The 16017-nt window shown below is 41.3% G+C and overlaps 3 protein-coding genes across 3 annotated transcripts; all 3 read right to left on the bottom strand.

The window, feature by feature from the left end:
• Positions 1-1324: 1324 nt before the first annotated feature.
• LOC147307826 (tripartite motif-containing protein 16-like) lies at positions 1325-3800 on the bottom strand. The gene has a single exon (XM_086272979.1). The coding sequence runs from the start codon at positions 3331-3333 to the stop codon at positions 1654-1656; it is 1680 nt and encodes a 559-aa protein (XP_086129105.1). The 5' UTR covers positions 3334-3800; the 3' UTR covers positions 1325-1653.
• Positions 3801-8086: 4286 nt separating this feature from the next.
• Positions 8087-10668, bottom strand: LOC147307825 (tripartite motif-containing protein 16-like). The gene has a single exon (XM_086272997.1). The coding sequence runs from the start codon at positions 10550-10552 to the stop codon at positions 8879-8881; it is 1674 nt and encodes a 557-aa protein (XP_086129123.1). The 5' UTR covers positions 10553-10668; the 3' UTR covers positions 8087-8878.
• A 555-nt stretch (positions 10669-11223) lies between these two features.
• Positions 11224-14503, bottom strand: LOC147307824 (tripartite motif-containing protein 16-like). The gene has a single exon (XM_086273112.1). The coding sequence runs from the start codon at positions 14468-14470 to the stop codon at positions 12797-12799; it is 1674 nt and encodes a 557-aa protein (XP_086129238.1). The 5' UTR covers positions 14471-14503; the 3' UTR covers positions 11224-12796.
• Positions 14504-16017: the final 1514 nt, after the last annotated feature.

Here is a 16017-nt window from a genome sequence, read left to right as displayed (position 1 = left end):
GTATTTATATAGCGCTTTACTAGTCCCTAAGGACCCCAAAGCGCTTTACATATCCAGTCATCCACCCATTCACACAGGTAGAGGATCACTAGGAGGACCAGACATCAGCTAGTTCCTTTTAGTTTTAATCATTTAAATTTGTGGCGCTTGGACCTTAAATTCTTCCTGTACCACTGAAAATACACTTCAAAGCTTTAATTAAAATCTTAGTAATATTAGTAATATTTGTTTATTTATTTTATTAAGACCATGAAAGTTTCACATACCTTTTCTGTGTATCTTCATTTCAGATGGTATCCAGCACTCTGAGCCTCTCCTGCCCGGTCCAGACGATGACACTGTTTTGAAAAGTCTCGACAAACAAATAGACACAAGTGATAATGGGAAAAATTAAAAATGAACAAATGTGACAAATATTTCAAGAGCACTGTCCGAGTGACTCAAGTACTGACACTTTTATTGGAAAAGTTAAAAGTAGAAAACATTCACGTAGCTGCTGCCAGTTTCACAGTTGTGTAACTGTCTTTTTAACCAGCAACAGGGAAAACCAAAAGTAAATATATAATTAAAATGTGTATTGGATGGAGAATTTTAGGGTGTTTCTCACCATGTCACTATGATCTGAGTCCATATTTCAAATTAAAAGCTGTTTCGCTTTATTGTTTGTGACAATTGCCCGCACGTGAGGAGACACGTCAGCGTGTGGTGACTCCGCCCCAAGGTGGAGACATCTGCTCAGAGGCAAAACACCTGTACTCACCCGGACCATGGACACAGCTGCTGCTTTAAAAAGCACCTGAGACCTCAAAGGCCAACAAGTAAAAGAAAAGTTCACAGACTGAGGAATCTTCCTTTGTGAAAACATGAACTCTGAACTTTGAGGTGTTTCAGGATGATAACTACTTCAGTTATTCTCTCAGATTAGTTTGACATTTTCTCAATTAGATTTGAGTGAGATCCTGGAATGAAGACGGACAAAAATTGTTTGTTCAACAAAGTTTTCTTTATAGTAATAGTCTTCGGTTTGTTCATATGTTTCATCACGACAAGAAACATATGAACAAAATCAGGTTTTAGATCCCCCTGAAAACTTTGGTCTTCCAAACAGGAAAATATAAATGTAATTTATATTAAGAAGGAAACAAAGTTTTCAGTATTTTATATATTATATAAATAAATATAAATATTTAGTGTTTTTAGTATCTAATAAAAAATACCAGGTTTTTTTTCAGATATTAAACAAAAACTTTTAAATGTAGTCATAGATATGTTTAAAAATGTACAAACTGGTGAGAAAAAACAATTGTCATAAAGGAAACCCAGCCTATTTCTCTGTTAAGGTTTATTAAGTGGAAGAGGAAAAAACAACATACAAATCCATCAATACAAATACAGAGAGCACAAAAAATTTTAGATTTTCATATGGAGAAATATTTTTATACATGAAAATAATCACGAGCAGTGATAGGCTACAAGGCTAAAGAGTAACAGGAAAGAGCTCCACTGAAACAAACAAGATGCTCAGGTACCACCCATAATATCCAACCGGTAGCTGACCATTGTGCAGGTGCAGAAATGCCACAATATTGCTGCAGAGAAAATAAAATGGAAATTAAAATGCAGATTTCAACCTACAATATGAAAGACTTCAGTCTATTTCAGTTTAATGAACCCAGCAGTGTCTCCAAAATTGTGGTAAAACCAGAGTCCAGCATAGAGCGGCTGAGTGAATGTGGTCTGGACTCTGTGGAGGAGAGTCATGGTTTTAGTGACACTGTAGAAGCACAAAATACCTGCTCTGTGATCCAGGTACACTCCTACTCTGGAGGACCCAACATTTGAAATAGGAGTTTGAATGTTGTTATGCCAAAATGTGGAACTGTTTTTGGAACACTCTAATGCCCAAGACTTGACATTACGCCCAAAGGCACATTCATTCCTCCACCATGCTCTGCTAATGTTCTTGTATGCGACTGCTATAATAACTCTCCCTTTCCTCTCCACCTCCCAGTAACAACGTCCAGTCAGACTCTCTTTACTCAGGACCTGCAACCATCCAGTGAATTTGTCTTGATGATCAAAATAAGACTGTTGATGCTTCATAAATGTTGCTTTTCTGTTGTCCTCTGATAATAACAGCTGTTTGTGTGCTGTGTTTGGATCCAGTGTGATTTCACATGAATATTTTAAGAATCCAGCTCTGGTCTTTGGCTCTGGTTGTGGATCTGGCACTAAAACATCCACTTCAGTGACTGTCAGTGAGATGTTTGTCCGTTCCTCTCTCAGAATGTCCTGTAGTTTATCTCTGACCTCTGACACAGCTGCTGTCACATCCTCAAAGTAGCTCAGAGGACGGATATTGATGCTGGATGAGTCTGTAGACTCACTGAGTGCTGACAGTGAGGGGTAGTTGTGTAGAAACTGGATGTGATCCTCTGTGTGTGAGAGCTGCTTCAGCTCAGCATCTTTCCTCTTCAGCTCAGTGATCTCCTGCTCCAGCTTCTCCTGAAGCTCTTTGACTCGACTCACTTCAGTTTCCTGCTGGGATCTGATCTGCTGCTTCACATCAGAGCTTCTTTTCTGGATGAGATGGATCAGCTCAGTGAAGATCTTCTCACTGTGCTCCACTGTTTGATCAGCAGACTGATTGATGGCCTCCACCTCCTGTTGAAGCAGCTTCACATCTTTCTCTCTGTCCTGGATTCTCTGCTGGATGTTTTGTCGACTCACCTCCAGCTCTCTCTGCCTCTCAGTCCTTTCTGCTGCAGCTGAGACTGTGTCGTGGCCTTTATGTTCATCCACAGGGCAGAGATAACAGATACTCTGCTGATCAGTACGGCAGAACATCTTCATCACCTCATCATGACGAGAGCAGATGTTCTCCTGGAGCTTCTTGGAGGGCTCCACCAGCTTGTGTTTCTTTAATGGAGCCACATCATAATGAGGCTGAAGGTGTTCCTTACAGTAAGAAGCCAGACAGACTAAACATGATTTCACAGCTTTTAACTTCATCTCAATGCAGAAATCACAGGCCACATCTTCAGGTCCAGCATAGCAGTGATCAGCAGGAGCAGCTTGGAGTCCAGTCTTCTTCAGCTGCTCCACTAAAACTGCTAACATGGTGTTTTTCACCAGGACAGGTCTCGGTGTGAAAGTCTGTCTGCACTGAGGGCAGCTGTAGACTTTCTTCTCGTCCTCTCCATCCCAAAAGCCATTAATACAGTTCATGCAGTAGCTGTGTCCACAGGGAATAGTCACCGGATTCTTCAGCAGATCCAAACAGATCGAACAAGAGAAAGTTTCTTGGTCCAGCTGAACTCCTTTCTGCGCCATTTCTCCTCTCAGTGTCAGCGACTGTGTGAGTTTCACTTCCTTATAACTGAAACTAATGCAGTAAATGGGGCCTGTCAGCTATTCCACGTCACTACATGCTGGTTATGTCATCCAGGGAAGGACGGACGTTGTTTTGCTGTGCTGTATTTTAATGTGAAGTGTACATATTTATTTTTTATATTGCATGCATTGGTTATATTTTTGTGCAGTGTTTTATTTAGTTTGCATGTTTTAGTTGCCGGCAAATTGTCCTGGAGAGACTCCGCCTTTTCCCCCGTTTTTACTAATTGGACACACCTGAGAGAAAAGAAAAGGTAATTTACAGAGTGCTCAAGGACACATAAGAGGTTTGGAGCCGGTGTTCAACGAAAATGTAACACGGAGAATGCGAGACAGACAGAGGAAAGACACAGACGATCAGAGGGGAGAGCGAGAGACGATCAGAGAGTAGAGATGATCAGATGGAGCAGACGACCAGCGACTGGAAAGGGGAAACGATCAGAGGAAAAAAAGGCAGATGACCAGCGACTAGGGACGCGTAGCGGCAGTCTGGTGGCAATAACGACAAGAGCCAGCTCGTGCACTGCGGGAGAGCAGAAGCAGTGAGACCGCGGTGCCGATTGCAGTTTGAGGAAGCGGCGGGCGGAGTTGAGAGCTCTGCCCACCCGGGTAAGTCTTTGACTTATCCTTTTTATAAAGTAAACTGCCAAAGGAATAGTGACTGCCGCTCCCTCCCTTTCTTCAGTGCACCAGGACGTGGAATGCGGGGAGGAAGGCGAGGACTCCGCTGGGTTTCCCTCTTTGACTACTATGCTGGACCTCTTAGTTTTCTGTGACTTTTAGGCCGTGGTGGATTCCACTGGACTTTTAATGTTGTGTGTTATTGATTTTTATTGTGTCTTCCCTTGGCCAAGGTTGTTTTAATTCATTTTATATTTTTAACTATTTAAACATAATAAATTATATTTTTAATTCTACACTTTTGTTTCGTGTGCTTTTCCCTCGGCGGCTCCATTGCTCTGCCCGTTTTGAGGAAGGTTTCCTTCCTTTAAAAAACACAAATCACCTGTGGAAAGAAGATAAGAGAAAGATAAAACTCAGCCTTTCCACACCGGTGTCACAGTTACACCCATCTTCAAAGTTTAGATCTGAAGGGGAACACAGAAACATGTGGACAGAGAGGAGGTGCTGAGTCAGAGAGTGGGAGGAAGTGGGAGGTTTATCAGACTGTGTGTCATTAACACTTTTTATAACGGAGCATTTTTCACATTTTAAAAATACTATTCAAACTTTTTAAAAATTATCTTCTACATCTGCTAAATTAATCATTTTATTCATTTCAATAACCACTGACACTCTAACTACATGTCTCTGGACTCTGAGGAAGCCAGAGTGCCCAGAGATAAGGACAACATGCAAATCACATCGAAAGGCTTGTACAGATCCTGCACAGGACATAGTATGAGACCAGTATCACCTTCAGTGTCATACACACTGAATTGTAATTGTTAGGGTGCCTGGGTCGTTGACCCAGAGGTTTAAGTTTTCATTATTATTGTACTTTGATTTTTGCCTTTATTTATCATTTCTAGTCTTTTGGTTTCTTTGTCTGAGTTGTACCTGCTGGTTTCTGTTCTGTGTTGCCTCCCCTGTCTGCTGTATCCCCATGTCAAGTCTGCGTCTCTGTGTTATGTTTCCATTTTTACTTTGAAAGTCCGTGTCTCATGTTAATGTGTCTGGTTTTGCTTCCTTTGTCTTTTTAGGCCTGGGTTTCTGTCCAGCCACCTGTTGCTGCTGGAGGGTCCGAGAGGCCCGTCCAGCAACCTGCCTCCGCTGGAGGGTCCGAGAGGCCCGTCCAGTCTTCGTTGCCTGCAGTGCCACCACCTGCTTCTCCATCTGCGGCTTCCACGCTGTCGTCGCCTGGTCCTGCCTCGCCTGGTCATGAATAAACTCTATGTAGAGGGGAAATGTACATACCAAGTCTACATTTGCACAAAAGTCTACAGGAGAAGCAGCAAAAGTGCAGACATTCTGAGCAGATACTCTGTACAGATGCTAGTGTTAGACATTCTCAAGTAAAAGTAGAAATACTGATTCAACTTCTTTACTCAAGTAAAGGTGAAAAAGTCAGCAAGAACAAAGCAAAAGTAAAAATCAAGTTTTTTGCTGGATTTCAAACATATGAAATACTCTTGAGCAAATTTATTTAGCAAAATCCACAATGGTATAACCATGCAAAATAAAAGATGCCCAAGTGTGCACCCTCATGCTTGTCTTTGAACTGTATGTGAAGCGTACATCTACAGCTGAAAAGAGACTGTTTCCATAATTTGTGAATTTACTGATTTGTTGTTAATGTGACACTTTTTTTCATGAACTGCAGATGATGAAATTCTCTTTATTTGAGAAAATATATCCTTATACTAGTAACAACTTCTTTACTATGTGAATAAACTATTTGAACAACTAAATCAGAATCAGAATATTTTATTGATTCTGATTCTGATTCAGTTAATGGGTTCAGAGTGAAATCCAATACACACAGTTTAGTTTAGAATCACAAATTAATCTAACCCCACTAACTACATGTCTCTGGACTGTGAGGAAGCCAGAGTGCCCAGAGATAAACACAAGGACAACATGCAAATCACACAGAAAGGCCTTGCACAGTTGCACAGTGCTGGAGGCCTTAAAGCCTTTCAATAGATATAAGAAGATGGTTAAGGCAAGAGATTACTATTTTGTCTTTTACATTGGTGCAAATGGAGGAATAAATGCCCAAAAAAGAAAGAAGGTTTTTAAAATTGACCACGTAAAACAGTTCAAGTACCTCTGTGTTTACGGAGAGAAGGGGATATATGTGGCGGACAGATAGTCGCTTCACCAATGACCTGGGCTACTTTGAGCTGGTTAACATCAACGACAAATGTAAGACTAAGTGCACAGACACAATTGATAATCTGGACAATAAGAAAATCCAGATATGTTTTCCACAGGGAGCAATACAGAAATAAAAGATGTAAAACAAGTAGCCATCCTGGGCAACAGAAACAGCAGAATCCGCCACATGCATCAAATATTGCAGAGCGCAGGGGTGGAATGATATCAGTCACAGATGCAGGGCTGCAGAACGGAATCAATCTAAAAACAGCAATCAAAGAAACAGGCAGCAACATTGGCCCGAGGAGGTTTATGACCTACTTTGTCAGCATAAAGAGTAGATTCCTCCAAAACTCTTTCCAGGAAGCACTGAAATGCAGGAATGAGAACTTTGGAAAGATCCGACAGTCTTTGTTGTTATCTGTTTGTGCTGCTTTTTAAAGGAACAATTGGATTGTTTATAATTTGCAAGAGTACATGTATTTGTTTGGTTGATTTAGCAGAAGCACTGTGGAAAATTTTACAAGGACGTGCGCTTACATCCATGTAACAGTACAAGAGAGGCACGGCTCAGCAGGTTCTGAGGTACCTGTTTACAAAATGTTGTATCCTATCTAAAGATTCTTTACAATTTTACATTGAGAAACATTATTCTTGAAATATTTGACCTGTATGAAGTATCATGTCTTAAATGTATTTCACATCATTCATTTTTGAACCATAAGACTAACAAGCTGAAATGTAACAGGAGGGAACTTAAATACTGACTTAGCTAAACCCTATGACACACGAGGGGGAAGCAAAATAGCTGCCCTATAACTACCTAATGCAAAACAATTAAGCAAACTCAAACACCCCCCTGGCAATGAAGCATGTTGTTCAGTCCAATGAGGCTGTCAGCAGTACTTCCGATCCCCCAGCCTTTTGCCAACTAGGAAGGAGAAGCCAAACCTGCAGGTATCTCAAACAAAAAGACTTATTAATAAAACATAAAACATAAATTTGACCATGCAGTGTTGATATGGGTGCACTCCATATAAACATTGTAAGGTGTGATGGAAAAGGTAAACTAATTTAATAAAGAAACAATATAATAGACAATAAATAAAATATATTTAAAGTAGGGACTGCAAAGTAAACTAAAGTGAAGCAAACTAGTGGTGAGGTGTGGAGCTCACCATGTGTGGCTTGCCATCACAAACACAAAGCCAACAACAAAATGCAAAGATGAAAACCACCGCAAGAATTTTTTAAAGCAATCAAACCACTGTGAATTCTACTTTAGAAACAAGAACAGATAGAAACGAAGGCTGCAACCTGACTGGTTACACGTTTGTTACCTGTTGAAGTTCAGAGTCTGGCTGCTGTGCTGGGGTCGGCATTGCTCAGCTTTAACATCACTCTGGGTTCTTGGCTAGCTTAGTGTTAAAATGCCATCTGTGCAGGTTGTCTGTGCGAAGTTGTGTTAGCAGGATCATGCAGCTGTTTCTGTCCTGGACACAGTTTACACTTTACCATCTCACGCTTATCCTTTTGTTTAAAAAAAAAAAAAAGAAGTAATGTCCATGTCCAAGCTGTAGACTGTGCCACTATTTTCCTCCTGCAGCACACAAAATGAGATCAATTCCACAAATTTACCCACTTGAAACCAGTTCTCTACAAGAACTTGATTCTTTTATATAATTCAATTCATTTTTATTGATTTGGCGCCAAATCACAACAACAGTTATGTCAAGGCACTTTATGTTGTAATGTTTTCTTGTTGTCATGTCTGTCGTTGTCCACCAGGTGTCTCCTTTGGATCATTTTTTCTGTGTAACTGTTGTTTTACACCAGTGATCAGAGTTTTGTTTGTTGGTTTTTGGTGGTTTGTTTCTTTGTTTGGATTTGTTTTTATCCACATTTGTACATATGTCCATATATTTTCACCAATAGCTATGACAGGAGATGGGACAACCCTGGAAAAGTAGTGCCAAAACAACCATCTATGCTGAAATGTCTTCAAGACAAAGGAGGTGTTTTTGTTAAATGAAGGGGGGGCAAATCATTCATCTCCCAGAGATTCACAAATCTCACACCGGCAGGCTAAGAGAGCAGTCCATCATATCTGACTGAAGAGAAGAAAAATCTAGCACGGAGAGGCTGTGAGTCACAACCAGTAATGCTGATGCTGCACTGAGAGACCATGGGAAAAACTGATAAGTTTGCAGTTTATAAATATGAAATAAAACACTTCAGTGCTTTAAAATGTTTAATAACTTTGTCCATGATGACCTAAATTAAAAAACTTCTCTATATACTGATTGAAAGACGTTGCTTTAAAAATCAACAAGGATGAGATTGACTGAAAAGTTAGTCTTCCAGTTATACATTTCTTTCCAAGTGTATAAAGTGATGATCACTACTCATTTAGAGATCAGCTCTTTTTATGCAGTGAAATGTTTTTGTAGATGAAAATGATCATGAGCAGTCATAGCCTCCATGGCTAAACAGACTTAGGAACAGCTCGTTATAAAACGCTCAATAACATCATTCAACATCTAGAAGATGTTGGGGTAACACCCATAATGATTGATTTACAGCTGATCTCTGTGCACAGCCAAAATGTCACAACAATAATGAAACTAAAATACAGATTTAAACCCACAATATGAAAGACTTTAGTCTATTTCAGTGTGACGAACTCAGCAATATCTCCATAATTATAGTAAAGACTCAGTCCAGCATAGAGCGGCTGAGTGAATGTGGTCTGGACTCTGTGGAGGAGAGTCATGGTTTTAGTGACGCTGTAGAAGGACAAAATACCTGCTCTGTGATCCAGGTACACTCCTACTCTGGAGGAACGAGGACCTGAGACAGGAGTTTGGATGTTGTTGTGCCAAAATGTATAACTGTTGTTGTTGCAACACTCTAATGCCCAGGATTGGTCATCGTGCCCAAACCAACATTCATCCTGTGCTGTCCTGATACTTTTAGATGCTACTGCTACAATAACTCCTCTTCCTCTCCTCAACACTTCCCAGTAACAACGTTCAGTTAGACTCTCTCTACTAACGACCTGTTTATAAGAAGTGAATCTGTATGGATGATCAGAATAAGACTGTTGTTGTTTCATTAATGTTACTTTTCTGTTCCCCTCTGATAATAACAGCTGTGTGTTTGCTGTGTTTGGATCCAGTGTGATTTCACATGAATATTTTAAGAATCCAGCTCTGGTCTTTGGCTCTGGTTGTGACAGTAAAACATCCACTTCAGTGACTGTCAGTGAGATGTTTGTCCATTCCTCTCTCAGAATGTCCTGTAGTTTATCTCTGACCTCTGACACAGCTGCTGTCACATCCTCAAAGTAGCTCAGAGGACGGATATTGATGCTGGATGAGTCTGTAGACTCACTGAGTGCTGACAGTGAGGGGTAGTTGTGTAGAAACTGGATGTGATCCTCTGTGTGTGAGAGCTGCTTCAGCTCAGCATCTTTCCTCTTCAGCTCAGTGATCTCCTGCTCCAGCTTCTCCTGAAGCTCTTTGACTCGACTCACTTCAGTTTCCTGCTGGGATCTGATCTGCTGCTTCACATCAGAGCTTCTTTTCTGGATGAGATGGATCAGCTCAGTGAAGATCTTCTCACTGTGCTCCACTGTTTGATCAGCAGACTGATTGATGGCCTCCACCTCCTGTTGAAGCAGCTTCACATCTTTCTCTCTGTCCTGGATTCTCTGCTGGATGTTTTGTCGACTCACCTCCAGCTCTCTCTGCCTCTCAGTCCTTTCTGCTGCAGCTGAGACTGTGTCGTGGCCTTTATGTTCATCCACAGGGCAGAGATAACAGATACTCTGCTGATCAGTACGGCAGAACATCTTCATCACCTCATCATGACGAGAGCAGATGTTCTCCTGGAGCTTCTTGGAGGGCTCCACTAGCTTGTGTTTCTTTAATGGAGCCACATCATAATGAGGCTGAAGGTGTTTCTCACAGTAAGAAACCAAACACACTAGACAGGATTTCACAGCTTTTAGCTTCATGCCAGTGCAGACATCACAGGCCACATCTTCAGGTCCAGCATAGCAGTGATCAGCAGGAGCAGCTTGGAGTCCAGTCTTCTTCAGCTCCTCCACTAAAACTGCTAACATGGTGTTTTTCACCAGGACAGGCCTCGCTGTGAAAGTCTGTCTGCACTGAGGGCAGCTGTAGACTTTCTTCTCGTCCTCTCCATCCCAAAAGCCATTAATACACTTCATGCAGTAGCTGTGTCCACAGGGAATAGTCACCGGATCCTTCAGTAGATCCAAACAGATCGAACAAGAGAAAGTTTCTCGGTCCAGCTGAACACTTTTCTGCGCCATTTCTCCTCTCAGTGTCAGCGACTGTGTGAGTTTCACTTCCTTAAAAATGAAACTAGTCTGAGCTCTGATCTAAACAACATGTGTTGCTGCTGTGAATGTGGCCTGTGAGCTCTTACAGATTGTCACATGTTGCTTACACCCATCTACAAGTGGAGATAAGAAGGGGAGGGAACAAGTGAACATGCAGACAGACAAGAGGAGCTGAGTCAGAGACCGGGGGGGAGGGGCCTTATGGGGCAGTGACTCATTACAGGAAGCCAAGAGATGTGTGTTTAACACTTCTGCAGCTATGGCAGACAATTAAATACTCCGATGGCAGAATTTACAGTCTGATATGCTCTGATAACTGTAATTTAGTGCTGCTGAGCTTTGTGTGTTGTAAACTATTATCTATTGTTTGTGATAGCTTGTTGTTTCTTATAACATGTATGACTGTCAAGCTGACATTAGTTGTCTTTTATTGGCATATACTTTGTTGTGCAGTCAGAAACCCTGACCAGGAGTCTTTGACTGAGGTTTCCTGCTTGTCTCTAAACACTGCATCAGTGTTTATGTCCAAAACTCTCAAAATGTCAGAAAATAATTATCTAGACAGAATTTCACCAATATCTGTAAAATTAAAACAAATAGAAATAAAATGAGCAGATTTAAAAATGAAGAGACAATCCCTTTATTGATTCATCTGGTGACACAGCTGATTAAACCTCAGCATGTTTATTTATAAAATGCTTTGTACAGACATATAATCACTAAGTACTGTACAAATAACAGACAAGGGGCTGTGCTCTGAACCCATTCCTACACTCACTCTGCACCCATGACAGCTTGGGGTAAAAAAGAGCTAATAACACAACTGAGAGGTTTACAGGATTGAGTTCACTTGCTGATGAGACAGCCCTGGAAAATTATTGCCAAAACAAGCATTTATGCCTGAATATCTCAGAAAGAAAGGAGGTTATTGTGAATTACATGAACGTGGAGGAGCATTCATCTGCCAGTACTCATGAATAACTCAACTGTGGAAACAGTGGACAGCTTTAAATACCTCTGAATACACAAAGACTTTATATGGGCTACTCATTAAACTGTTGTTAAAAAGAAAACCAACACCTTGGACCTGAAATTCTCAAAGGAACTTCAACTGCAACACAAGAGTGTGCTCTATATTTTTATGTTTATATATTACAGTTAGTCCTTGAGGTTAAGTGGCTTGAATCAACCTTTGTTGTGATTTGGTACTATATAAATAAAATTGAATTGAATTTAAATTGAATTGAAAGTATTTCAGGTGTTTCGGGAGAAAAACTGAACAAAAAGTTATTTATAGTAAAAGCCTTCACTTTGTTCACATGCTAAACATTAAAAACAATGCATGAAGTTATCATTGATTGCAATTATCAAAGGTATAGGATTATAACATCTAAAGCTGGGGATACACTGTGTTTTTTTCAGTCGCAGTATTCAACTCCTGCTCAAACTGTACCACTGAATCGCAGGGGTTAGAAGTTCGTAGGTCATCGTTCTCGCATTATACGCCCCGATGCGACCTGCGTGCTCACAGTGTGCGTCCAAATTTTAGCTTGGTAACATTTTGTGTTACCAAAGGTTATATTATTTAGCTAATATATGACACAAAATCTGTCTCTCGCTCTCCTTCGCTGACACACACACACACACACACACACGCACACACACACACGCACACACACACGCACACACACGCACACACACACGCACACACACACCACCATCAACTTTTCTAAATTGCTAATGAAAACATAACTGAGCAGCAAAGTCCATCTAACTCTTCACGGTTGCTGTGGTCGTGATAGTTTTGTGAGGACACATTGAAAAGCCTCAGATGAACTTGCCAAAGTTCTACAAGTTAGGCGTCCATAGCCTTTGTCTAGATCACACGCTGCACTGCCATGTTGCTCCGACTTTTTCGCTTCTGTGTTTGGGCACGCGCAGTGTGAGAGGTTGCGTTAAATTGGCTTGTGGCACTGCTTCAACAGTGGATACTCTCACGAGGGGCGACCAGGATTTCAAAAAGGTTTGACTTTCTTGTGACCATATGATTGCTGATCGGGAACTGGTTGTGAGGTGTTACTCGCTTCTCGTTACTCCATGTATACTACACAATGCATGACACATTAAGGCGAAACTCGGGCCGATCCCAAAAATTCTAGCTCAAGTGAAAAATCCACTCCAATTTAAACCCACAACAATATGAACGAGTTCAGTCTATTTCAGTTTGATGAACTCAGCAATATCTCCATAATTATTGTAAAACCAAAGTCCAGCAAAAAGCGGCTTAGTGAATGTGGTCTGGACTCTGTGGAGGAGAGTCATGGTTTCAGAGACTTTATAGAAAGACAAAATACCTGCTCTGTGATCCAGGTACACTCCTACTCTGGAGGACCCATGACCTGAAACTGGAGTTTCAATGTTCTTATGCCAAAATGTGTAACTGTTTTTGGAACAATCTAATGCCCAAGATTTGTCATTACGACCAAATCCACACACTTTTCCACACCCTGCTCTGCTAATGTTCTTGTATGCGACTGCTACATAAACTCGCCCTTTCCTCTCCACCTCCCAGTAACAACGTCCAGTCAGACGTTCTCTACCCAGGACTTGATAACAATATCTGAATCTGTTTGGATGATCAGGATAAGACTGCTGATATTTCACAAATGTTGCTTTTCTGTTCCCCTCTGATAATAACAGCTGTGTGTTTGCTGTGTTTGGATCCAGTGTGATGTTACGCGAATATTTTAAGAATCCAGCTCTGGTCTTTGGCTCTGGTTGTGACAGTGAAACATCCACTTCAGTGACTGTCAGTGAGATGTTTGTCCGTTCCTCTCTCAGAATGTCCTGTAGTTTATCTCTGACCTCTGACACAGCTGCTGTCACATCCTCAAAGTAGCTCAGAGGACGGATATTGATGCTGGATGAGTCTGTAGACTCACTGAGTGCTGACAGTGAGGGGTAGTTGTGTAGAAACTGGATGTGATCCTCTGTGTGTGAGAGCTGCTTCAGCTCAGCATCTTTCCTCTTCAGCTCAGTGATCTCCTGCTCCAGCTTCTCCTGAAGCTCTTTGACTCGACTCACTTCAGTTTCCTGCTGGGATCTGATCTGCTGCTTCACATCAGAGCTTCTTTTCTGGATGAGATGGATCAGCTCAGTGAAGATCTTCTCACTGTGCTCCACTGTTTGATCAGCAGACTGATTGATGGCCTCCACCTCCTGTTGAAGCAGCTTCACATCTTTCTCTCTGTCCTGGATTCTCTGCTGGATGTTTTGTCGACTCACCTCCAGCTCTCTCTGCCTCTCAGTCCTTTCTGCTGCAGCTGAGACTGTGTCGTGGCCTTTATGTTCATCCACAGAGCAGAGATAACAGATACTCTGCTGATCAGTACGGCAGAACATCTTCATCACCTCATCATGACGAGAGCAGATGTTCTCCTGGAGCTTCTTGGAGGGCTCCACCAGCTTGTGTTTCTTGAATGTAGGTGAATCATAATGAGGCTGAAGGTGTTTCTCACAGTAAGATGCCAGACAGACTAAACAGGACTTGAAGGCTTTCATTTTTCTTCCAGTGCAGACATCACAGGCCACATCTTCAGGTCCAGCATAGCAGTGATCAGCAGGAGCAGCTTGGAGTCCAGTCTTCTTCAGCTCCTCCACTAAAACTGCTAACATGGTGTTTTTCACCAGGACAGGCCTCGGTGTGAAAGTCTGTCTGCACTGAGGGCAGCTGTAGATTTTCTTCTTTTCCTCTTCATCCCAGAAGCTTTTAATACAGTTCATGCAGTAGCTGTGTCCACAGGGAATAGTCACCGGATCCTTCAGTAGATCCAAACAGATCGAACAAGAGAAAGTTTCTTGTGTCAGCTGAACTCCTTTCTGCACCATTTCTCCTCTCAGTGTCAGCGACTTTGCGAGTTTCACTTCCGTATGACTGACACTAGTCTGAGCTCTGATTCACCAGTGTCAGCACATGTTTGTCCCATTCATCTTCAAACTGCAGATCGAAAGGGGAGAACACGGAAACATGTTGACAGAAAGGAAGTCTTGAGTTAGAGAGCAGGAAGAAGATGAAGGGTGTGATTCATTTCAGGAAGAGGAGAAATACTTGCTGAACACTTCTTATAACAGAGCTTGTTTCACATTTTTTTCAAAACTTGTTTAAGTCTGCTAAAATAATTTTAGCTTCTTTTCCTTCATCCCAGTGCAGACATCGCTGCTTTTTCTGTCTATTCCTGTGTGCCATTTATATAAAAGGTAACTTTTGACAGAAATAGACCATGTGTCATGTGAGAATATGGAGCCCATGCCTTTATTGGACGTAAATGTAATATTTTTTTTAAAAATACACATAGTTAATTAAATTATTTTAGTATCATGTCATGAACAATCTTTTCTGACCAAACAGGCTCAGACACCGTTATCCACAAAGATATCAAAACTGGAGCAGTGAGATACAGACAGGTGACAAATTAAAGGAAAAAACTTCTTCATGAGGTTTTTGTGTACCATGTGCCCTCAGAACAGCTTCAGTCTTTCACGGTATTGATTCTGCAAGTCTCTTAAAATCTAAAGAACAAATGAAATGGGGAAAAAAAAGTTTTTTTTTGAGTTTTGATGAAATTGTTAAGATCACTTTATTTTACGACATTCAAAAGATAATGATGAAATCATGAATCATGAAAGATGTTCAACTTGGTTGAGACTGCCTGGCTTTGATGGCCAAAGCGCATGACTCACACCATTTTCATACTCCTGAAATATTCTATGATCCTGCTGCAGTCCAGTCCCATCAATATAGAAATGTTTCACCCTACAAAGTGCCTGTGAAAGTGCTGTGGTCAGACGGTCCAGTCTGAGTATTTCAGACACTTGCTGATCTATTGGATTTTCTATCACAACCACATCTAAGATCTACAGAGAACGGTCTAAAGAAAGTCTAGCAAGCTGAAGTTTTCTGGGTGAACATTTTTTGTTGATGTCAGAGGTCAGAGGAGAATGGCCAGAGTACTTTGAGCACTTTTGAAGGCAACAATGACTCAAGTAGCCGCTTGTTACAAACTAAGGCAAGCAGAAGAGCATCTCTGAACATATAACATGTTCCTCTTTGAAGGAAATGCCCTGCAGCAGCAGAAGACAATGCTAGGTGCCATTGCCATCAGCTAAGGATGAGTTTTGTGCTGCAGCATTTGAATTATACCTCTGGTATCATCTCATCCTTTTGTGCAATAAAAATAAAGGTTATGTCCATATCCACTCTGCAGACTGCACCGTATTTTCCTAATCTGGTACACTCTGTGCAGAGGTGGGTTTTTTCTGTTCTCAAACTGATCTCCCTGTTGGAGCTCAGTCTGGGGAGACTTATTTTTTTCTCCTTATCTTTCCTCATGTGGTGCATTTTCCATTGTTATACCTCTCTGACCTGTCTTCCCCAT

The sequence above is a fragment of the Aulonocara sp. 'chitande type north' Nkhata Bay genome, linkage group LG18 (genome assembly GCF_057382095.1).
Source record: "Aulonocara sp. 'chitande type north' Nkhata Bay isolate Kocher_YH1m ecotype deep benthic linkage group LG18, A_spYH_male_GT1.1, whole genome shotgun sequence".
Classification (NCBI taxonomy): domain Eukaryota; kingdom Metazoa; phylum Chordata; class Actinopteri; order Cichliformes; family Cichlidae; genus Aulonocara; species Aulonocara sp. 'chitande type north' Nkhata Bay.
Note: the sequence above shows the minus strand (reverse complement) of the source record. Positions and strands in the feature narration are given on the sequence as shown.